The following is a 24,671-nucleotide window of genomic DNA, read 5'->3' as shown; positions in this document are numbered from 1 at the left end:
TGCCGGCCTCTACTTGCAGCATTAGTCCTGAACAGCCCAAACAAAAGCCTGAAATATTAACAGGACAAAACCCACTTACTATGCACAAAATGATATTGAACATCAGAATAAAACATGCTTAAAAAGGAAAAAAAGTACTTCCCTCCCCAAACCTGATGGAATGTTAAAAATCAGTGGGAAATATGATTTGTGAGTTGGGTGGTGCTGTTTGAGTCTTCAATGATGAGAGGAGAAACTTAAAATTCTCAAGTTATTTTTATTCATATTATAATGGTTTCATTTGAAAGAAAGAATATGTGAAACAAATGGGAAACCTATTGAGTCTTATCTGATCATTTCCAAGTGACTTAAAGGCATGCACTCTGTCTTCCCTGCATCCACTTGGGCTTTTCATTGAAGTTCTTCTTGAAGACTGAAAATGTCATCTTCTTATTACCAAGTGGTTGTTTCTCTCTTAACAGTTTAACTCTCCCAAACCTCTTCACTGCTACATAACTAAAAAATAAATATTTTCTAGATATATTTTGTGGTCTACACTTCATTAGGCCACATTCCAATCTCCTGAAAATGTTCCATTTGCATATCTCATCTACAATTAAGAAAATACTATCAAAGGGTCGTTACTGTTACATACATAAATATGGTATTTTGATTTAAATTGACACAAACACAGAAGACATTGGACTGCAGTGTTCTTTGCTCAATTACAACTAGCAACCTTTATTAGGGAAAAAATAAATACTCTCCGAGAGAGAGTAAAGACTAACTTCAGAGGGGTTTTATATGCTAGTACAAAAGTGGCAGATTGACTCATGGCCCATGCAAGATCCATAAACACCTCCCAGCATGTGCAGAAGGCAGGAGATATAAAAACATGCAGAAATTGAAGGTTCTTTTTTCTCCTTTTCTTTAAAAATGTTTATATATTCAAAAGTGAAATATGAATCTTCTGCATAAAACTTGAAGGTGGGATTTTTTGGGGTCTTACAGCATCAAGGGCCTGGCCTGTTACTACTGATGTGTGCCCAGGTCTCTGTGTTGTGCTGCTTTCCAACTCTGTTATGCAGAAATGCAGATGGTTCTACTGAATGAAACGGAAGGGAAGTTCCACCCCACGTTGTTTCTTAACAGTGAACTTGAATATGGGCACTGATACCTGACATTACCTGCTGGAAGTTCTTGCATGTTTTTGTCTGCTGTTGAAGGTCATCAGCATCCAGAAACAAGAGTATGTGTATAATTATGTTCTAAGGCATTCAGACAAGAAAATCGGGATATCAAAGGAAAAATGGAAACACTTCCAAAGCTGAATACACTCAGTGTTGTTTCCTTAACTTATAATACTATTCTACAATACAAACATTAAAGTTTGTTGCCGGTGTATTTTGGTGCTGAAAAAAATCTCCAGGAGCAGTTAATTAGGGGTGAGATAAGAAAGGGTTTATTTGCCAAGGCTAAGATGTTACAGGACGCACCGGCAGTGCCTGAGATGTTACATTTTATAACACCATCCATCCAATCCCAGATGTGTCCACCCTGTGGCCTTTCCTCTGGTCCGCCCCAGGTCCACCCCCTTGAAATGAGTCTGGGGTGTATTTCGGGACCCCCCATTCATCCCATCTTCACCATCATCAGAGCACAGAGGGTACATAGTTACCTAATTCTTGACCGTACTCTGTGGTTTAGGCCCAGATATGCTGTAATGTCAACTGTCTAGGCCTTGCCTTGACAAAAGACTAAACATCTCTGCTGTATTCAGAAGCAGGATTGATATGGGGAGCATAGAATGGGGTAAGAGGGTTAAGGAATGTATAAACAAGGGTGCTGGAGAAAGGGAAAGGAACAAGGGACAAGGGGAGGGGAAGGTTGCTGCTTTAAAACTTACTTATAAAACTTACAAGTCTTACAAATATTAGAAAAATAAAAAAACCATTAGGGGCTTAAGGCATCAGTTGATTGTGTATTGAAAACTTTTAAGTTCCTTAGTTAAAGATCAAATAGCGAGGAAGAAAACAGTTGGGAATACATTACATAAGGTAGAAATGTAATGTAATGGCCAGTCTTCGCAAGCGAAGATTTGGGAAAGGTCATTAACCCTTCGAGCCTGTGCAGTGGATTTTTTAGGTGAGACACAGCGTGCGCTGAACTGAGCCCACCCTTTAATCCTGAGGTTCATCTGCCGGGGCCAAGCACGCTTGGACAGTGGCAGTGAATGTATTCAGGAGTATTTAAGACATACTGCCAATGAACTGTGAGCTCTCCATAGCTACCATGTTAGGTAACAGGTTTGTTGCTCTATTAGTTACAGTCGCTAGCACATAATAAGAAGAAAAAAGGCAATTTCAGAAAGTAATTTAGAGGCCTAAGGGAAAGAATTAAATGAAACAAAATAGCTGTCTTGTATGATTATACTCCATGCCTTCAAACTGTTAACATTTTCACTGAGTTCACAAGTGAATATGATCTTTTTTTACATTTTGCTTTTGCAAAAAAAGATAATCTAGAACTGCAAACTATATTCAAGCATCTTTCAGAATAATATTAACTGAAAGGGGGGAGACCTATGGAATTTTAGCATGATTTCATAAATCAAATGAAATCGCTAGATGTAGAGGAAAAAAAGTTCTTAACAAGTTACAAAAAATGTTTAACCATACAGTACAGAAAAAGTCTATTAAAAAGAAAAAGTTATTCACTGAGGTGGCTTCTAGTGCTTTATGTATTCTCTATCCTGTTTTCTAGTCCAATACTTGCTCTGTAATTGCTAATCCAGCAAAAAAATCTCCATGGAGTTTCTTCACCTTCTTTGGAAAAACCTCTTGGCTAGGCTGAAAAGAAATCCTGCAAGTATTCCAAAATCACCTACAGATATCAACAGCATGGAAAAAGAAGAGAAATTTACTTAGTTTGGCCAAGAAGAATGTAATAAATGGGGTACACGTCATTTGTTTTATTAATTTATTAATTGTTTGAGTCCATGCTAAATTGAAATTATTAGATAAACTACAGAAGCTAGAAATTAATTCAAAAACCGTGAGCTGGGTGAAAAGAGCTGGCAAACCAGAAAAAGACTGAGATCTCAGGATGAAATGAGAATGATAGTGAAAATAGGTTATTAGCTGGGTTTGGATTGACTTTACACACTATTTCCAAAAAATGACCAAGGCAGGAGTCAGCTAGTGACATTTTGAGTAATCAAACACAGATAAAAAGCAAGTACAGGAGGGATGAGTAGCAAGAGTGCTCTTAACTGAAGACTTGGATGGAAATAAACATTTGGTTTTTTAAGTTAGTCATGGGAAAACCACAATCCACAACAGGTTAAGGTTCTGGGAAAGTCAGTCACTGTCCTCAAGTGTGTCAGGCACTGCAAGTCCCATAGACATAGGAAAAACTTGCACCTTCACAGCATGCCCCCAAGACCTCCCCCAGGGCACCCAAAAAGCTGCTTATCACTGTTCAGGGAAGATGCTTTCAAGATGTCAGTAAGGGGGTGATCAGGACAAAGAAGGAGGGAAGACTGAGAAAGCTCCTGCTCCCCAAGAGCACATCATATGGGAGACAGCTGAAATCAGGGAACAAGGAAGGTGGGTTTGAACTAAAGGACATGGCAACAATTAATATAGAACCTATAGTCAAAGGGAGATGAGCCTGGGACATGACTATACAGAAGAACAGGCAGGTACCCAGCCTGCAGTGCTAGATTTCTCATTGGGATCTAGAGATGGAATAAAGAAAAAAATTCCTCATCGGTCAGTAATTGTGGTTGATCACTACACTTTTGCTACATTTTCACAGCATGTGGGATTGATTTTCTTGAAAACTTAGCTAAACCTGATGAAAAAATACAGCTTCTATCCAAGCAACTGGTGAGGTGCAACAGATCACTGATAAATGCTTCCTGACACAGTGGCTGGTGTCAGTAAGGAAATGCTTCCAAGTGTCCAGTCAAAACCTCCCTGGGGCAGCTTTGAGCCATTCCCAAATATCATATCACTGGGTACCACAGAGAAGAGCTCAGCACCTCCCTCTCCACTTCTCTTCCTAGGGAAGCTGTAGAGAGCAATATGGTCAGCCCTCAGTCTCCAGGGAATCTTTCCATCACTGGAGGCGTTTTAAGGAAAGACTGGATATGGCACTTATTGTCCTGGTCTAGTTGATGTGGTGGTGTTCAGTCATAGGGTGGACTCAATGATTTCAGAGGTCTTTTCCAGCCTCATTGATTCTGTGATTCTCTCCACACTGAACAAAAGGCACTGTAAAAAAACCAAAAAAACCCCCAAAGACAAAAAGCACTTCCTGAATTGAGTGGCCCAGAACTGGACACAGTACTCGAGGTGTGGCCTACTCAGCAGTGGTGAAGCCACATGTTGAATCCTGTGTTGAATTCTGGGTCCCTCTGTTCAGGAAGGACAGTGAGGTGCTGGAGCAGACGCAGAGAAGGGCAACAAAGCTGGTGAAGGGTCTGGAACATAAGTCCTGTGAGGAGCAGCTGAGAGAGCTGGGGTTGTTTAGCCTGGAGAAAAGAAGGCTCAGGGGTAACCTTATCACTCTACAACTTCATGAAAGGAGGTCTCTTCTCCCTGGCAACTAGTGACCGGATGAGAGGACACAGTGTTAAGCAGTGCCAGTGGAGGTTTAGGTTGGACATTAGGAAGAAATTCTTCACAGAAAGGGTGATTGTACACTGGAATGTGCTGCCGAGGGAGGTGGTGGACTCACCTTGCCTGGAGGTGTTTAAGGCAAGAATGCACATGGCACTGAGTGCCATGGTTGACATGGTGGTGTTTGGTCATAGGTTGGACCCGATGATCTCGGAGGTCTTTCTAACCTGACCTATGTTTCTGTGCCCCCGTGTTTCCGTGTTTTGGGATCTGTCACTGTCTCCCCCCCGGACGAACTCCACTGTGAGCCCCCAGGGGAGGCCGGGCCCCCCCGGTGCTGCAGCGCCCCCTGCCGGCGGGCGCGGAGGGCGCCGCGGCCCGGCCCCGCCCCCGTCTCTGCCGCCGCCGCCGCGCACGTGACCCGGCCCCGCCTCCCGCCGCCGCCGCCGCCATTGGCGGGGGGAGCCGAGCCCGGCCCGGCCCCCCCGGCCCGCGCCCGCCGCCCCGGAGCTGCCGAGCGGTGAGTGCGGCCGGCGGGGCCCGCGCGCCCCCGCTCCCGCCCGCGGGGCCCGCCGCGCTCCCTCCCTCCCCCTGCGCACCGCGCCTGGGCCTTCCCCTTGACCGGACCCCGCCGCGGGCGGGGCGACGGCAGCCGGTGCCGGCGCGGGGGGAACAAAACCGGCGGGGCCGCGCACGGCAGGGAGGGAGAGGGGAGGCGGCGGGGGAGAGCGCCCGGCGGGGCGGGAATGAATGGGCGGGCGGCGTTACCCCCGGCGCCGGCAGGGCCGGGCAGCGCGGAGCCGGGAGCGCCGGGCCCGCAGGCACCCGCTGCCCGCGGGAAAGTTACAGCGGTGCCGGCGGGGCGAGGGGCGGGACGGACGCGCTGCCGGATCTGCTGTCCTGGGATAGCGAGTACGGCACGGGACGTGTCCCCGCCGGGACCAGGCCCTTCCCTGATGACAGAAATAGCTGCCAGGAGCGGCTGCGTCGCACGTGGGAGCAGGGAAGCAGGTGCAGAGCCACGGCTCACAACGTGCACGATTCTGGGACGCATGTCCTGGGAGGAGCGGCTCAGGGAGCTGGGGGTGTTTAGCCTGGAGAAGAGGAGGCTCAGGGTTGAGTGATCTTATCACTTTGCAACCATCTGACAAGAGGCTGTAGCCAGGTGGGGATCGGCCTCTTCTCCCAGGCAACCAGCGACAGCATGAGAGGACATAGTCTCCAGCAGCACCAGGGGAGGTTTGGGTTGAACACTGGGAAGAAATTCTTCGCAGAAAGGGTGATTAGATGCTGGAATGGGCTGCCCTGTGGGGTGGTGGAGTCACTGTCCCTGAAGGTGTTTAAGGAAAGACCGGATGTGGTACTGAGTGCCATGGTCTAGTGGACGTGGTGGTGATCAGTCATAGTTGGACTTGATGATCTCAGAGGTCTTTTCCAATCTAATTGAATTCTCTGATTCTGTGAATTGTTTATAAGTGAGGAATATAGAAATTTTGGATTTCATTTTTCTCTTACGTAATCTCCCCTCAAACCCCATTTGCTTTCAGAGCAGTGTAAATGAAATTCTTACCCTTATGTCACCAAGATTCTCAACCTTAATTCACAGTTCCTGACTAGATTAAATGCTCTAGTGGGTCCAGTGGCACTTCACCAGCTCAGGTTCAGTACTGCAGCAATAGCATTTCTGGGGCCATTTTTGGAAGCCGTGCATGTGGAATTGTGAACTTGGAGTTAGAAATCCTTGTCAGAATTACATGGAGTTAATTTTTTTCTATCCCAAATCTGTCATAGGTACATTGATTTTACTCTGCATCTTAGACTGTTATTAGATGTTGTGTTGAGAACTAATGTTATTCTCTTGATGAAGAGAATTGTCAATCTCATAATGAAGAGCGAAATCTTGCAAAAGAGCTCCAGTTCTGGCCACTTTGTTTCTTAAATCATTTGCATGTGCATCAAGTATTGTCACTTTGCAACTCTCCTGTAACTTGAACCTTGAAAACATGGAACCTCATAATATAGCCATTTCATTCCTGGATCTAGTGTCTCCCATATTTTCAGCATATTTTAGCATTCAGTGGCTGGTTGGGTCAGGGTGTTTGTGCCTTGTTTAGGTGTGCAGTTTTAAAGACCTGGTTCAGCAATTGTTGCTCGTGGAACTTAGCCCAAATAGATTGACTGTTAGCTGGGAGTTCAGATGTGAAGATGCAGTCAAATTCCTGTGGACGCTTCTGGATTAGCAGGAGCATAGTGCTGCCTGTCCTGTTCATGGTGCATTGGAAGTGACCCCCATACCTGCCATGTGCATTGTGAAGTGCCTGCTCTGCCACACTGTGGGGATGTTTGTGTGCAGCTTCCTCTGGTAGCTAAACTTCTGTTTCTCAGTCACAACACAGGGATGTAGCTTCAAGAGAAGCACCATGCTGCCACCAGACTGCCATTTACTTTTTGGCACTGCAGAACATGTCACTTTTCCTTTTGCTTAAACACAGCAGTAGTCTGGATCTGCTCCTGCTAGCAGAGGCAGTGAAGCAACTATCCAGCTTTCTTGTGCTGGGAACACACTTACCATTGGCCCTCTTCACTGATAGAGGATATTGCTGATCTGGTTGCCTATACAAAACTTCCAAGGCTGATGAAAATTAAACAGTGATCCTTCCTGTGCAGGGGCTGATACAGGGAATCCAATGTAGTTGCAGGGCGTTGCAGAAAATCACAGGCAGGGTTTTCTTCTGGAGGGTTTTCCCAGTTGTTTTGGTGTCATCAATGTGTGTTGCATGTCCTCTGTCTGCTTGAGTCTCACCAGGCTTGATTATTTATTGAGAGGAAAAGAGTTCTAGAGCCTTCTGCCAGTGAGAACCAAGACAGCCTTATTTGAGCAATGATATGATGGACTACTTGTTGCTGTGTTCTGAAATTCTTCATGGAATATTAAAAGCAACCTGTAATTTTCTGTGCTCACAGGCAGTCTACGTCTTTAGATTTGAGCCCTGACTGCTTCCCTCTCATGCTGCCTCATGACAGTTCCAGCTTAACCTCTGTAGAGGAAAAATGCAGACATATATTAAATGCTGCAACGCTGAGCATAGAGTGTGTTTATTAAAAATTATCAGGAATGATTGGTAGACTTGTAGCTATGAAATTGGAATGAAATTGAGAAGTGGAGACAGGTTGTTCGCTGCCAGAGTCAGTGTTGTGCCATTCCCTGTGTGGACTTGTTCTTCTATGTAATATCTCCTGTGCATTTCTTTTTTTCCACGGGGAGGTTTCTGAAAGGCTGCAGGAATTATGGCTTAATCTTTAGTGAGATCCTTATGGAAAATGGGATGTGGAATCCAGGAACTGTTTCTGAAGTGCCTGTGTGTGTTGACTGGGAAGACATCAGGAGATCTCTCCGCTCTATGCATTAGCTTAGGACACTCCTATTTTTCAGTCTAACATGAGCTCAACAGGGATTTCTGATGCTGTTTGACTCTGCTCTGCAGTTGCCCTGCAATATATGTAACCAACTTTTGGTTGATAAATTTGCATTTATCTCATTGCCTCTGACTTCTTGGGTGCTTCTGTCTGCTAAATCATGACTTTAATCTCTTGGATGCTGAGTGCCAAGCAAGAAAATAGTGATGGTTGTTCTTTTCTAGGTAGATAAGTGTCCTCATTTCCAATCCTTTCCCCCTGCTATTTTTCTGTTTTTCCCGTGATGGAGGAGATTATGGCCAGGACTGCAGTGTAGGGGACAAGGAACTGGTGTAAGGATCTTCAGCATCTCTGTGGAGAGAGGAGAGAGCTGATGGTAGGAACCTTTGTATGCAGGTTCTAGACGTATGTAGGTTCTAGATGTGTGAAAGAAGGGGGGGGGATAGGTGGCTGATGGAGCGGGAGAGACTGGTAGTCCCACCATTGAGACTTCTGTATCTCTTCGAGCAGCCTTTAATGTGAGTGATGGCCATTGATTTGTGTCACTTCAGGTCATCTAAGAGCTGAGTTGGTGCTGATGCTGTTACTGTGCTTGACATCTGTGGATATAGTGAGCTTGTGGACAGAAGCACTTATCTGTTCAGGTAGATTTCAGTGGAAAACTTCATGTCATAGGAAGACTCTGAATGAGTCTTGGCTGCCTTAAGTTTAGTATTGCAAACTTCAGAATCTTAGTTGAATCATAGTATTTCATCTTGAACTGGAGGCAGGATGCAGACACAGGACAAGCATAAATGCTGGGCTTCAGGCTTCTGCTTCAATTGTAATGTGTTCTCGGAGCAGATAATTACTTCTGTTTGGCTGCATCTGTATTTGTTTTCTCGGTGTTGCAGCCATGAAAAGTGAGAAAAGTAGGAGGGGATGCAGAAAGACCAATTAAGGAATGCGTTGTGCTTTGTGGTGTTGAAGTGGCATGCAGCCTCAGCTGTAGCCACTGCTGCACTGCACATCCTGTAATTGAGATTTTGTGTAGGGACGATGCTCAACTGTTCTTTTTACAATATATGTATGGCCTGGCAGAGTGTTCAGCAAAACAGAGTGGCCTGGGGCCTGCACAGCAGTTATCTATATGTGCATGGGTGGCAGCTTCTTTGTTGCTCCCAGGAGTATTCAGGCAGGCCTGAGACATACTCTAGTGGCCATCTCCCTTCTGCTTTGTTTCATGGGGGACCTGTTGCTCATGGCAATTTGATCTTCATCCTGAAATTCATACTCTTCCTCAAAGGGCTTCAGAAGGCTAGAGTGATGTTTGGATTAAGTACTTGGTCCCATTCTCTACAGTGCACATGGAGCACCCTGACAAATTGATCACACCAGTTATTTTCTTTATCCTTTTTGTGGGTTTGAGTTGGAGCAGTGCAGATCTAGTTCCCTTTCATGTCTGTAATAGTTCATTTACACTGAGGGAGTGTGGTCCATCTCTCTTAGTGTTACCAAAAAGATGCTGCTGAGCACAGATTCCATCACAGTTCATGCAGGTCCAAAGCCATGGAGACCTGGTTACTGAGCATATAGTTTCTAGACTGGCTGGCTCTGCTGGTGTGGAACTGTTTAGAAAACAGTGACGTGTTGTTCCTTACACTTTCACCCAAATACAGGACCTAGTGCAGAACAAGTTCTGGTGCAGGAGTAGGCGGCAAAGAGCAGTGTGAAGCAGACAGTTACCTTTGTGATAAACCTGAGTATAGAGGAGAGCATCAAACAGAGCCATGTAGAGACAGTGGCATTGGAGCTCAAAGAGAGAAGGGATAGGAGGGATTGACAGGACAGTCTTTCAGACTAGCTGTTTAGATATATGCTAAGTGAACCAGCAACATCTCAGAGTTCATTCCTTCAGAAGTGTTTCAACAAATTTAAATTGACAGCATGAGTTAGTAGTAGCTCAGTGCTGTTTAAGTTTGTTACTGATCTCACAGTAACTATTCTAAAACTAGATTTACTGTTCCGTATACTCATGGCCTAAGATGCTGCAATAACAAAGAGTTGTCTTGCTCAGTAGTATGCCTTAATTAGGTAGAGATTTCAACAGAAGAGGCAGTTTCTTCAGTGACTGCCAGCTACAGTGGGCTGAAGTTACAAAACTACAAATGCTGAGTGATGGCAGTGTGAGAGCTCTTTAATGTTATTTCTTATGTTATTTCTTATGCCAGAGGCTTGAATGTCAAGACCTTTGGATGTCTGGGCTGTGCCTGTAACTTCTTTGGTTCCAAAATACTCTCGTGCTCAAAAAAGCTTAGCAGCAACTTGGACAATTTTTGGAAGGGAGCCAGGGACTCTTTCTCACTGTTGTATTTGGAAAGAAAATGGAAAATTTCATCATAAGATAAGATAGAACTGAATAAAAGGAGAGGATGGGAGATAGGGAGTGAAGTAGTTGAGTGAGTAGTTGAGTGAATTACAGAAAACTGCAGAAATGGCAAAAGTTAGGTGATGTGCAAAGGGGAGGGAAGTTATGAAGAGGATAGCAAAGATTGTCTGGTAGACTTTGTTGTAAGCTGTGGTAAATTCAATTTGGAAAATCCTTTTTTGTTTTCTAGAGAGAAGAAAATGGATAATTCAGGATTACCATCAATTTTGGAATTGACAAATTCCCTTTCAAGTCTAAAAATGCGATTAGTGCAGTATGTCCTAATTACGTTCTGCTGTGATTTGGTAAAAAAAGCCTCCTTTTTATTTACCTTGTATAAGCAATTCAGAATTTTTGGCTTTCAAATTGAAATCTTCCTTTTCTACCATCGTGCCAAATCCCCCAAACAAAACATACACTGTAATTCATAAAGACTTGAAGGTCTTTTGGAGTGTTAAGTAAGACATGATGTGCTTTGGGTTTTTACAATTGGCAAGTTATTTGCTCTTGCAGTTACAGACCACTGTACTCTATCTTTCTGTTTTGTTTTGATCTTTTACAGGAATAAAAAGTTTGTTTTGAGACTTCAGGAAGTGTTTCATGGTCAACATTGAATGCGGTGTGGACTACATTTTGAGGTGTCTTTTGTATGGCTGCTGGTAGCACTGGGAAACTGCAACTTATACCCCAAAGGTCCTCCCACTTCAGTGTTTGTGGAACAGTGCACTTCTCATGTGCAGCTGGACTGCAGTTGGGTGCTGTGCATTTGTCTCATAGTTGTAAAGTAGGATCCTTCTTAAAGCTCTGTCTGTGGTCCTGCTATGCTTCCCAATTGGAAATCTACCTGTTCCTGTGACTTAATGTGAAGTGTGTATGCACACTGCATGCAAAGAAGTTGTTCCATGAGCAGCTGAGCTAGTGAACCTTTATTTCTTAGGGATTTGTGTCCTCTGCTTCTCAGCCTGTCCCTCTTTCTTGTTTTTTTTGCTGTATCCATCTCATCCTTTAGCAGCACTGCTAATTTGCTTTCATTCTGTCCCTGCCCCAAACCCAAAGCATCTCACTGCTGTAGTATTTTTAATTGTCTCTTTCTCCCTAATTACAAGCTGAATCAGACACTGCTTGTTCTGCGTGTTTTTGCATACTGACCATTTGTGCAGAGGCTAAACAGAACCAGGCACTGTGAAATGACATATTCGACTGTAGCCTCAGTGGAGGCATTGCTTTCATTCTCTACTCAGTTCCTGATTTTCTTGAAATGTGTAGAAATGTAAAACAAGGCTGGATTGCTTTGTCTAGTTTGATTGGCGTTGACTATAGGGCAAAGTGTTTGTGTAAGCCTCATTTCCATGAGAAACAAGGGTAAAAATGCCTTAGGAATAAATTAAGGAAACTTGCTTGAATGCATATTTTTAGATTTGTTTTTAGTCTAATATATATTTAGACAGGAAAATTAGTGTTAAAATGACACAAAGATTTTGAGTGTTTTGAAGCAGTGTGTCTTACAAGACCCCCCCAAAATTAGGTTGATGGCTTAGCATGATAATCATGTAACAACTGTTTAATTTCAACTTAGAGAAAAAAGCCTGTTTATTTCACTTAAATGTCCAACAATTCCTTTTTACCTTCCACTTTTATGTGAATATAACTTACAGAATATGGTTTTCAGCTTATTGTAGTAGCTGATCCAGATAAATTCTGTTGGAAATAGTGGAATCTAGCCAAATCATTAAAAGATAATTGCATTTCAGATGCTGCGTTTCTGGGGGGGGGTTGTGTTTGGTTTTAGGGTGCTTTTTTGGTTGGTTGGTTTATTGTCTGGATTATTCTGTTGTTAGTTTGGTTTTTTTAAGGTCTTACAAATGCAATAATTTTGAGAAATTCTTGTCTTTCTCTTTGTAGTGAGGCAAAAAATACTTTTGATACATAGGACTGTCAACTACACCAACTGAAAAAAACACCCTGTTGTTTTTCTTAAATAGTATTTTTGTTGTTATTAGGGCAGCAAATGAAATAATGGAACGGAAACGATTCTTTTCATAATGGATAAAGATTTTATGATCAGCAGCATTTGTTTTTCATGTAATTAGTGAAAGGAAAACAGTGTTTAACAGATGAAAACAGGGCCTAAGATTTAGGCTGCTGTTTTCTTGAATTTTTTTTGTCTTTGTCAAAAATTGCTGATTTGTTTTGAAATTTAATGATGAAGGTGTGTTTTTGAAATGTCTTTATCTCAGTGGCAGTATTTCAAAGGACTTTTTGTTTTCAGTTTACATGTGTAATGGAGAAAGCAAGTCAGGTTTATCAAGTGAAATATCACCTGGGTTCTTTTTTTTTATCATTTGCTTCCAGATTTTTTACAGAGGTAGGAAAGCCTATCATTAAATATTAGCTTTGTTTTTTTCAAGCTCAGCTGATGTAAAATGAATTCCAGAGTTGGAGACACCTATGTTTGTATTTCTTTATGAAGTTGTTAGTACCTGTGCAAAACTTAGGCTTTCTAAAAAGAGGCGTGGGAGGGGAAGTGCACCTGATTATTTAGGAATGACAAAGAGTTGAAATTAACATGGACAACTGACAATACAGATTTTTTCCTTTATTGCAGAAACTGAAACTTCCTCTTTAAAAGGTGCAGTGCTGTGAAAACTGTTACTGACCGTAGAAAAATGGACATGTTGCAGATACTCCGTAAAACCACAGAACGCTTAGAGTGTGACCACTGCAGCTTCAGAGGAACGGACTATGAAAACATACAAATTCATATGGGTACCGTTCACCCAGAGTATTGTGATGAAATGGATGCTGCTGGTTTGGGTAAACTTATATTTTATCAAAAAAGTGCAAAACTGTTTCACTGCCACAAATGCTTCTTTACCAGCAAGATGTATTGCAACGTGTATTATCACATCAAAGCACAGCATGCAGCACCTGAGAAGTGGAATGAGGAGCGGAAGGAACAACGGGTAGAAGGAGATTCAGATTCATCCAAAAAAAGTGTCACGTTGGAGCCACAGAAACCTACCCTTTCCCCTGAGTCGCACAAACCTGCCCTTTCTCCTGAGCTCCCCAAATCTGAACCTGTTGTTTCCCCCAAGCTTCAGAAATCTTCTGCGTCTCCAGAGCCCCAGATATCTGCTCAGGTGACTTCCTCAGAGGCAGACAAGTCAGCCCAAACTGTATCCCCAGATCCAGAAAAGTCAGCCCAGGCTACATCTCCAGATCCAGAGAAGTTAGCCTCAGCTGTGTCCCCTGATCCACAGAAGCCATCCCCACCTGTGTCCCCCGATCAACTGAAGCCATCTCCTGCTGTGTCCCCTGACCCACAGAAGCCATCTCCTGCTGTGTCCCCTGACCCACAGAAGCCAGCCCCAGCTGTGTCTCCAGAGCCCCGGCGGCATTCCCCAGCTGTGTCTCCAGAGCCCCGGCGGCATTCCCCAGCAATGTCTCCAGAACCCCGGCGGCATTCCCCTGCTGTATCACCAGAGCCCCGGCGCCATTCTCCTGCAGTGTCTCCAGAACCCCGCAGATACTCCCCAGCTGTGTCACCAGAGCCAAAGAAACCTACTCCAGCAGTATCCCCTGAACCACGGAGGTATGCCCCAGCTGGGTCTCCTGAGCCACGGAGGCATCCCTCCCAGATGCGTAGGCCTGCTTCTGCTTCTCCTCCTGAAACCCGGAGGCCTGCTTCTGCAGTTTCACCGGAGTCATGGAGACCTGGTCCGACTGTTTCGCCTGAGCCCTGGAGGTCTCACGAGGTGCAAAAGTCTCCGACGGTTTCTCCCTGGGCTCCAAAGCCTGCCATGTTGGTGTCCATAGAATCCCGGAGGTCTGCCCCTGAGTCTCGAAGGCCTGGCCCTGTTGTGTTGCCAGAACCTAGGAGGGTTGTTTCTGACTCGTGTAAGTCTACGTCGTTTTCTGAATCCCAGAAGTCTACTCTTGTTTCTTCTGAGCCATGGAAACCCATCTCATCTGTTTACCCTGAAGGCTGGAAACCTGTTCTGTCCCCTGATACATGGAAGCATTCTCCCCCTGTTTCTCCTGAGCTTCGAAAGTCTAGTCACACTGTTTCCTCAGACTCTTGGAAGCCTCCTTTCTTTCCTGAGGTCCGTAAGCCCGGTATTTCAGTATCTCCTGAACCTTGGAAACTCTCTGAGTCACGGAAATCTGTGTATTTTTCTGAAACTCAGAAATCCACCTCTGCTGCTTCGTCTGAGATTCAGAAACGGGCTCATTTCCCTGAACCTCGGAAAAGAGTGCTGTTCCCAGAGTCTCGTAAATCTAATCCTACTGCTTCTACTGATGTCCAGAAACGTGCCGTCTTTTCTGAGCCCCAGAATCAAATATCTACTTCTGCTTTTTCTACCGAAGGTCAAAAACAAGCCCTGTGTTCTGAAACCCAGAAATCAGCTCTTGTTTCTTCTGAAGTCCAGAAGCACGCCCTATTTTCTGAAGCCCAGAAACTTGCTCCCATTTCCTCTGAAGTTCAGGAGTCTGCTTCCTTTCCAGACTCTCAGAAATCCACATCTCCTGAAATTCAGAAACATGGCCTCTTTACTGAGTCCCAAAAACCTACTCCTGTTTCTCCTGAGACACCCAAACAAGTTGTTTTCACTGACTCCCAGAAATCTACTATTTCCCCTGATGTTCAAAAGCACGCTGTATTTTCTGAGATGCAGAAGCCTGCTGCTACTTTATCCTCTGATGTCCAGAGACATGCTGAAACTACTGTACCTTCTGAAATCCAGAAGAATATCCTGTTTTCCGAGCCTCACAAGTCTGCTTCAGGCTTTTTCTCCGAGCCCCAAACACCTAGTGAGTCTGGCGAGAGTGACTTTCTTTCTCACACTTTAGATGATCAGAAACCACTGGATGACTTATTCTCACAGGATGAACAATCATTATTAGCCAAAGAATCACCAGAAGACATGCTATATTCATGCCCAAAAAAGAAGCCCAAGAAGGAAAACCAGGAGAACTCAGATTCTGAACTAAATATCAGTGAGTGTGGAAAAACAGAGTTGGACTCAATGGAGATAAAGGAACAAGAATCCAACAGTGACCAAGAACAGTATGATATGGAGTCATCTGATTATGGCAAAGAGAGCAAAATGGATGCAACTACTCCCACGCAGCCACAGTGTGTGCTGCAGTTTACTGAAGAAAAAGAGGCTTTCATCTCTGAGGAAGAAATAGCAAAATACATGAAACGTGGCAAGGGAAAGTATTACTGCAAAATTTGTTGCTGTCGTGCAATGAAAAAAGGTGCTGTCTTGCACCATTTAGTTAACAAGCATAATGTTCAAAGCCCATACAAGTGTAAAATATGTGGCAAAGCTTTTCTCTTGGAGTCTCTTCTTAAAAACCATGTTGCTGCTCATGGTCAAAGTTTGTTGAAGTGTCCCCGTTGTAATTTTGAATCAAATTTTCCTCGAGGCTTTAAGAAACATTTAACCCATTGCCAAAGCCGTCATAGTGATGATGCACCTAAAAAACACTTGGACAACCTTGAACCGCTCGAAGAACAAATTTAATCTTTTTTTCTCCTTGTGCTAGAAAAGCTAAATTTACAGAAGTGTTCAAAGTGTTACTGTATGTTAACCAAGTAGTTTAGCTGATCTGACAAGTCAGGAGATGCATGGTTTATTGTGCTATGTTTACCTTGTCTTTTATAGCTGTATTACTGAAGAGATTTACTTTTGAAAGTCATTTTAAATACGTGTTCATGTCTTTGTATTACCCATCAGTAGAGTCATATTTTATTTTTCAGATGTACTATGTTTTTGAAACCAAAATGGATACGAAATAGTTTTGTAAAGATTTGTAAAACGTATAGGCAATTAAGGACTGGAATGGCAAGCAATCCATATTTTCCTGTGAAGACAACTTGTTTTTTCACATTTGTTAAATGTTGTATTTTTCAAAATGTTTTTATCAAGTTCTCAAATCTAAAATTCTCACTAAATTGAATGTGAATGAGCCAGGTATGAGAAACTACCAATGTCCTGGAATAATGATGCCCTGACGTTGTAATTGAGTGTGCAGTCAATTGTTGGAAATTCATTGCACTCAATTCTTCGACTTACTTGTCTCAGATTTAGAAGCATCAAGGTACCTATTTTGTGATTCTGTGTTTTGGCCATGTTTTAAGCATGTACTAATATACATTAAATTGATAGATTAACGTCGGACTATGTATAGCTCAACACTTTCTCTTGATGATTCAGATGTTTGTAATGTCAGACAACCTCTAATTTTCTTGTATTTGGTGAAATGTTATGCTTTAATGTTTTAACAATAAAAAGAAACCCAACCTGGTGTTAGCCATTTTCCTTTTTTTTTTTTTTTTGAAATCAAGAATGAAACCTTTCATGTTCAACATATTCTCTTCTAAGTATCTTTGGCAACAAGAGATGCAGAATTACCGAGGAATTCTGCTCTGAATGCTTCAACTTCCCGGTCATCAGCCTGTGAAAGAAGGGTTAGTCTAAATTTCATGTCTGTTTTAGAAAAACACATCATATGTAAATGAAGGAAAACATGCAAAACAAGAATTTGTGCATTGTTATTTAGCATGCTGTCCTGTGTGATTTGCATATTATCTGTTAAAAAAGCATAAGTACTTTATAATTCAGAAGGAATATAGATTTTAAGTGGAGGTATCACAAGGAAGGTTTAATTCTTCTCAGGCTAAATTATGCATATACTTAAGGTGTTGTAAGTATTGGTTTAGAATATGAAGGTGTTAGTGTTAAACAGTAAAAAAGAGTGTAAGCTCCCATCAAAGAGCTCTTGGTTGGTTTGACTGAAGCCGGTACTTTATCCCTTTTGTCTTTCAAGAGGGTTCTGGAAGTATGGCAAAAGGTATTTAAAGCTCTGTACTTCAATGATTTCTCAGCACTGCCTATTTAGAGAAGGAGTTAACTTCCTACCATGTCGATAGAAGTAACTTGAATGCATTCTGTGACTTACTAAAAGCCAACAGAAATAATTCACTTGACAGCATAGAATCATAGATTCATTCTCTACTTCCTAAGTATTAGCAAATACTATTTCTTGCAATGACAAATAATACACATTAATGAAAGTCAGCGTAGTGAAATAATTTCCTAACTCTGCAGTATATCCTTAATATATACTTGGGTATAACACAATATTCAACTTTCAGATTCTCTGAATTTTTAAAGGAGGTTACTTTAATAGGTAAGCATATGACTGAAAAAATGCTTCTGTATGGACTTTTAGTCGGTTTCTTTTATACAATCCCTATCCTTGGAGATAAATCTTTTCTGTGTATGCTTGGAAGGATGCAGGTTTCAGTCATTTTCACAAAGAATGGATGAGGGAAAGTACAAAATGAAAACAGAATAAAGAAACACCAGAAGGATGTTAGCTGTGGCCATACATGCTATACAAACTTACCTTCATCTTTTTATTGTAAAAAGAGGTTAATAATTGTATGGAATGTCCAGTCATGTTTTCAAAGTGCATTTTCACAAGCATTCTCTCAAACTAAAAGTAGTCTGTAGAGAACGCATTTCATATTTGGGAAGAGATTCTTGCAATTACTAGTTTCAGTAATATTTTCTCTTATTCCAGCATACCTAAGAGTATCTATATATATATATACCTAGTATACCTGTCTAGGTATATCTGTATGTTGCTTAAGCTCTAGGTCAAAGAAATCACATAGAATGTAACCTAGAATGTGAACTTATATATAATGTTAATGGTACTGGTTGGTGTTATATTAATGATTAATTGGGGGGGAGGAAATATTATCAAAATCTGAAGACCATTTAGGGTTCAGTGTTTAAAATAAGAATTGTAGGCTTCACAATTGCCTATTCTGAGAAAGATTATAAGAAGAATTAAATTTTAATTCATATAGGAAAAGCCAAGTCAAAGGAATTCTTGCTAATTTGTTCAGGTTACAGAATCTGCTGGGAACTTGCTGGTTTTTTCTTGTGTTGTTGAGTTAGTCTGTTGATCTGACTTGTCTTGCAGCTGCAAGTGCTGGTGCAATGGAAATAAATGTGAGGGGAACATTTCTTCTGAAGGTAGAGGCCCAAGTCCGGAAGGGACAGTGAGCTCAGGTGGGCTTATGGTAACTCAGAAACTGCACCCTCCATCACAGACATGCTAGCTAAGTTGCTCATCTATGATGTCCTGGCAACTCAGTTGCATTATTTCTTCACATCTGCCCCTTACCTGTCAGTTGTCTGCTGGGTTGGTCTTTTCTTTCGCTGCCTCTCTACCTTTGTAGTCTATGTTACTGAATGCTCCAGGCAAGATTCTTCTTAGGCCTCGTGAGAGAGTGCCAAAGCCACAAGTGCTAACCCCTGACAAAAAGGATAAATTGTGTGTGTATGCTTAGTGTTTCATTAGCTGAGCTCGGAGCCTTGGAGTCATAGCTAAGACCTGCTGTTCTGTTGAAGCTGAGGGGTAGCCCTCATTGTACCTGGACAATCCATGACTGCAGCAGAGGTTTGTATAGGTATCAAAACTAGATGTTCTGATTCCCTGTCTCAAATGCTTGTATTAATATTAACTCTTCGAAGTGCACAACCGTCTGAAATGTCAGACTAACGCTTCCCCCTTTTGTGTCCGTGAACATTTGACTGTTCCTAACTAGAAGTACATAGATGTACGGATGCTGTACCTTTCAAGCTTCAGAGTTTAAGCAAAACACAGTGTAGAAGCAGGCACTGATTCCCAGTGGGTTTCTCCAGTGCTTCAAGAGAAAATTTAAAAATAGTTTTCTCTTTGTATACTCAGCATTTAGTTTTATTCCTTATTCTTCCTCCATGCACAGCTGTAGAACTTGAAGCATATCGAGGAAAAACAGTTCCTTTTAAGTAACTTCCAAACCTGCATTTTAAAAGTGAAAAGAAAAATAAATCATTTAAATCTAATGATGAAAATGAAATGCTTGTATTAAGAATAAAGATACCTAACACAGGTACCTGTCATTGTGACTTTGTAGAAGACTAGAAGTTTTACCAGTTACAGCATCCATACGTCTATGTACTTCTAGTTAGGAATAGTCAAATGTTCACAGACACAAAAGGGGGAAGCTTCTGGCAGCTTCTCAGAGAAGCCCCCCATCCTTCTGTAGCCCCTCACTACTAAAACCTGGCCATGCAAAGCCAACACGTAAGTGCTGCCTTAGTGGAAAAAGCTTGAACAAGGAAAACATGGGACTGTTACTGGGTGGGGTGGGTGGATTGGTGACTGCAGACACGGAGAAGTCTGGGGTACCTAGTGCCACCTTTGTCTTGCCCTCACTAGCAAGGTCTCCCAGGCCTCTGTGATTACTCCAAGGGTTGAGGGAGTGGAATTACTACCATTAGAGAGGGTTGAGTCAGGAGTTACTCAGTCTCAACTCGTACAAGTCCATGGGACCCTATGGATGGTGTCCCAGGGTGCTGTGAGCATTGGCTGATGTCTAAGGCAGTTGTATCTTTGATGGAGTCACTGGCATTCTATGAACATTAATACTTATGGTGACTCTGAGGACAGAATCTTTTTGAAAAATGAAGCAGACGGATGTACATCTTAAAGCTTCTTCAGTTCTCCCTCTTCCTGCAGAGTTTCCAAATATGTAACATTATAAAGGTTCAGCAATGCAGTTGCTACAGACGTGAGTTGGCTTGGTGGTGCTGTTTTGTTACGGAGAACAGGAAAGCTGGTAAGGACCAAGTGAAGAGTTTGGAGAAAATGAGCTCTGCAGTTGAAATTATATCTCAGCATGTCAGTAACACACATATTGGTACTACTGCCTCATAGGTGGGACAGAAGGTTTTTACACAAAGACCATATGTGCACTAAAGAGATAATGTAATGACCTTTCTGATGTGGCTCTGGCTTAAGGGGTTACTGCTCTCAGCTGTCTGATTCCCTTTGTCTGTGCACTGTTCCTTAACCCCTTTTTGTTGAACTGTTCACCTGTGTGATTTCTAAAGCAGAAACTAGTCTCTTAAAATGTCTTGTCTGTAAATAGTTTTTTTTCAAAACCAGAATAATTTGTAAGTGCCTGCATTTATGGCTAAATGAAGCATCCCAGTGTGGTGCAGTTGGGGTATTAACATCCAGAAGGGGCAGAAGTCAGGTCGGACTGAATGGTAGGTAGTAATTAAATATTTCTTAGCAAAAGAGCACACACATAATAGGAAAAATTTCTTCCAAAAGGGGTGTTCAGCCAGACAGTCTAGACCGGGAGTCTACTGGTGGAGTCACCATTCTGGAGGTATTTAAAAGACATGTAAATGTGACACCTGGGGACACGGTTTAGTGGTGGACCTGGCAGTTCTACATTTACAGTTGGACTTTATGATTTTAGAGGTCTTTTCCAACCTAAACAGTTCTATGATTCTGTGATTCAGTGTGTAGCCATGATTCTGTGATTCTGTGTGTAACCTGTGTGGACCAACTGCATGTCACCTCAGGTTTCTTCCAGGACCCTGTCACTGAGTACTCTGGGACTTGTATCAGCTGAGCCACAGGCCTCCCTGTTAGATGAAATGCTTTCCACATCATTGCGAGGCAAATCATTGTGTATTAGAATGTTAAATGGTATTCCTTAAAGTTAAAATATTTTCCTGCATAAATTAATTATTTATGTGGAAATTATACCCAATGAATTGTGAAATACTGATTTCTTCTTGTTCCAGATGCTGTTCTGCTCTGTACTCAAACTACTATACCTTAATACTCTTCCTCTGTACTCTGAAACCAGTATCTTGGTCTAAAAGTCAGCATTAGAAATAAGTGACAATATAGAATATTACCTTCTCATAAAAAAAAATAATTGCTGTAGCTAAAGGCAGGGTGGAGTTGACACAAATAAACTCTTAAACAAACTAAACATTCCTGGTATGCATGTGAGAGAAATATGCATTGGACAGAAATGGGTTATGTGTGTACAAATTCAGCGTGGCTTTACTAGTATCACTTGTTCAGATGTGATTGTTTTGTTACTGCTTTCTCTCTTGTCTGACTTCCTGAAGATCTCAGAGCTAAAATGATTTTCAAAACTGGAAACAAAACAGACTTTATACCCTTTGGACTCTGCTAATTTCTGGGGTGTTTGCAGTAACTAAAGGAGTGCAAAGTATTAGTATTAGTGTGAAATACTAAGTCATGTGTTGCCAGATTTGATGTACATTTTAATCTACACAAGAGAAATATTGACACCTTATTGAATTGTAATATAAAGATTTTTATAATTGATTTTTTTAACTCTAATTCAGTATGGATGATTTAAAATGATCATTTAAAATGATCCTGTACTCTGACATTGCTGTTTGTGCATTGCTAGATCATGTAATTAATTTTTTTAGTTTCCTTGTTATAAGATTCTTTTTATTTGCTCTGGGATCAGCAACGTATTTTTTGATTGGGCAGTACCTCTGCTGTAGCTGCAGAGAAGTCTGGCTGAGGGTTGAGTGCATCAGCCTGCCCACATGAACACTGACTGCCTGACTTTGTGCTGGGAAGCCTGGCAGGGAGCACGGGAGGTGCCAGCCACCTCCTAGTCTGCAAATCTTGCTGCTACTACTGCTTTCTCCTATGCTAACAAATTATTATACAGCATAGTTAGGCTCTCTAGATGCTGGTGTGCCCCACACGGGGCTCATGTGTCTGGGCAGTGCAGCCTTGTGGGGTGTGGGATGCACACACTTCTGCTCTTCTGCCACCCCACCAGGTCTGTGGGGCCTTTGCCTCTTGACTCAGTTTACTATGCCTTTAACCTCTTTTAAGAAGAGCTGTAATATCTGCCAAGATAAAAATAAAGTGATGGACAGGCAATGATAACAGCGTGGTGGTTTTGCACACATGACAACTATTATGACCTAAGGATCTTGAGTTTTGATTGTTTTGATCTCTTGCCCAGAGAAGTTGTGGATGCCCTATCCCTGGATGTGTTTGAGGCCAGGTCGAGTGGCCAGGTTGAGCAACCTGGTGTAGTAGGAGGTGTCCCTGCCCATGACAGGGGTTTTGAAGCTACAGGATCTTTAAGGTCCCTTCCAACCCAAACCATTCTGTGATTCCGTGATTCTGTGCTGCACTAAGTGCTGGTTTATCTTGTTACCACTTGCTGCTCTCTGGAACACAGTTTTGGAGAAGTTGTCATTAGAGGGAGCTACAGAGCAATTTATGAGAAGATCGGCTTTAAACATATTAAATACATGTGGAATAATAATACACAAACGATTGGTTCAGAAATTACTCTATACTTTTGTTCTTATTGTGGTGAATTAATTTTGGCCCTCCTAAGGCTGATTTCCTTGCCACTGTATCCTAAGTCCTCTGTTTTAAAGCACTTGTTTGTTTTCTTTGTCACCTCTCCCTGCTGTGCAGTATTTCCGTTCCCATATCACATGCGTTATTTACAAAGATGTTTAAAATATTTATGTAATTTCCAAAAAATAACCGCTCTTTTGTTTCCTAGGTCACTACTCCTCTCATCTTGGTAAGAAAAATCTCTAAGGGAATTACAGAGGAGGCCTGCCCTTCCCATGGTGGCACTGAAGTGTTGGGCTGTACTTGAAGCTCCCCAATGCCAGCCTGCTGTGCCAGGGACCTGTGCTGTGCAAAAGCTCTGTAAGTGCAAAGAGGATTTAACTACACTCCACAGCAGCTGGTGCACACAACAGAAATGCAACCTCTGGCTGATGAGGGTTTAAAAATCTCAGACCTGTTTACCAGCAGAAGGTGAGAGAATGAAGCAGGGCCACAAGCACTCTCTGCAAGTCCTGCTCATACAGCATTAGAGCTGGCCCCTGCTGCTTTTGTGAAAGATCCCAGCACAGCTTGTCACCCAGCGCTTACAGAGGGGAGGGTCACACAGAAATTGCGCAGTGATTCACAGTCACACAGAAATGCACTGGAGGGAACTAGTGAGATGGAAAAGAAGAAATGTGAGAAACCAAATTTAGATCCAGGTTAAGCTTCCCCAAGTCTGAGCAGAGAGGGGACTGCCTCCAAGCAGGAAACCTGAAAATACAAATCCAGGTGTAGCTGGCACTTCCTGGGTTTTGTATGTTTCCACTTCCAGCATTGACAGCACTTTCTTGACTATTGGTGGATGGCAAGACAGTGACTGTCTTGCTGTCACTATCTTAGAGACATTTATTTCTTTATTTTATCTAATATCAAATCAGATATAAGGGAGAAATTATTTACTGTGATGGTGGTGAGGCACTGGAACAGGTTGCCCAGGAAAGCTGTAATTGCCCTATCCCTGGAAGTGTTCAAGGCCAGGTTGGACGGGGCATTGAACAACCTGGGATAGTGAAAGGTGTCCCTGCCCATGGCAGGGGTGTTGGAACTAGGTAATCTTTAAGGTCCTTTCCAACCAAAATGATTCCGTGATTCTGTGATGTGTCTGTGCTCTGACACACTGCCTTCAGATGCAGCCTGCCCATCTGCAGTCATATTTCCATTTGACATCTTCAAGGGGAATTTTGACTGAGTGAGGCTGTGCAGTGCTTGACTTACTGATGCAAACACTGTTTGCAGATATAAAACACAAGCCCTGAAACTTCTGTGCATCATTTTACATTGACTTGCTGTGGTCTGGGCTGTCTCCAGCATTTTTCCTCCCTGTACTCATCAGGTAATAATGAAAGTGAATAAGTCAAATGACCAACTTGGCCTTGACATGATCATAATGTTGTTGAAAGTGGGGGGAAACACAAACATACTGCCTTGGCCATAGGAACCTTCCTGCTTCATTTACAGTAAAATAGAATCAGAAATCCTTAATTCCTTCACTTTCAGACTTCTCTGATACACATGCACTCTAAGGCATTGCACAAAATGTTAGGAGAAAGAAGTCAGAAGACTTTCATAATTTGATCTTTCAAACCTGTCAATGAGAAATCCTTTGAAATTTATCTTCCCACTAAAGAAACCCAGGTGAAGCTGTAGGGCTGTTTTAATTGTAATAAAAACCATCACCAGAGACGGTCACATCACTTGGAAGCAAATGCTACTTTTGAGTAATGATCTCTGACTGCAAAATGAACTGACAAAATAAGAGTGATAAATGGTCTTAGGCGGGATTGTTGGCATAGCCTTCGTTGTGGTTTTGAAGCAGCAAGGAAGGATTCAAATACCTATGCATTTACAACAGAACTGGAATGATTTATCTGCTCTGGTTTATGTCAGCACGTTTCTGTGCAAATAGCTGGAATGAAGATTCCAGTTTTCCTGATAAATAGCAGAAAATCAACCCAGTG

At 42.4% G+C, this 24,671-nt stretch overlaps 1 protein-coding gene and 1 long non-coding RNA gene across 5 annotated transcripts; both read left to right on the top strand.

The window, feature by feature from the left end:
- The first annotated feature begins 5,073 nt into the window (after nucleotides 1–5,073).
- On the top strand, nucleotides 5,074–16,743 carry CHAMP1 (chromosome alignment maintaining phosphoprotein 1). 4 transcript variants are annotated; one of them, XM_017817337.1, is made up of 3 exons: nucleotides 5,458–5,615; nucleotides 10,234–11,047; nucleotides 13,034–16,743. In XM_017817337.1, the coding sequence occupies exon 3, from the start codon at nucleotides 13,095–13,097 to the stop codon at nucleotides 15,957–15,959; it is 2,865 nt and encodes a 954-aa protein (XP_017672826.1). In that variant the 5' UTR covers nucleotides 5,458–5,615; nucleotides 10,234–11,047; nucleotides 13,034–13,094; the 3' UTR covers nucleotides 15,960–16,743. The 4 variants fall into 4 exon arrangements, with proteins under 4 accessions (XP_017672825.1, XP_017672826.1, XP_017672823.1 ...); XM_017817334.1 differs by having other exon boundaries at nucleotides 10,234–11,121; XM_017817336.1 differs by lacking the exons at nucleotides 5,458–5,615; nucleotides 10,234–11,047 and adding an exon at nucleotides 5,074–5,124.
- A 46-nt stretch (nucleotides 16,744–16,789) lies between these two features.
- Nucleotides 16,790–23,027, top strand: LOC108498522. The gene is made up of 3 exons (XR_001875197.1): nucleotides 16,790–16,906; nucleotides 18,433–18,521; nucleotides 22,880–23,027. It is a non-coding gene; the product is annotated as an uncharacterized LOC108498522 (long non-coding RNA).
- Nucleotides 23,028–24,671: the final 1,644 nt, after the last annotated feature.

Source organism: Lepidothrix coronata, unplaced genomic scaffold, assembly GCF_001604755.1.
Source record: "Lepidothrix coronata isolate B3197 unplaced genomic scaffold, Lepidothrix_coronata-1.0 Scaffold60, whole genome shotgun sequence".
Taxonomy (NCBI): domain Eukaryota; kingdom Metazoa; phylum Chordata; class Aves; order Passeriformes; family Pipridae; genus Lepidothrix; species Lepidothrix coronata.
This window is presented reverse-complemented; position numbering and strand designations above follow the sequence as displayed.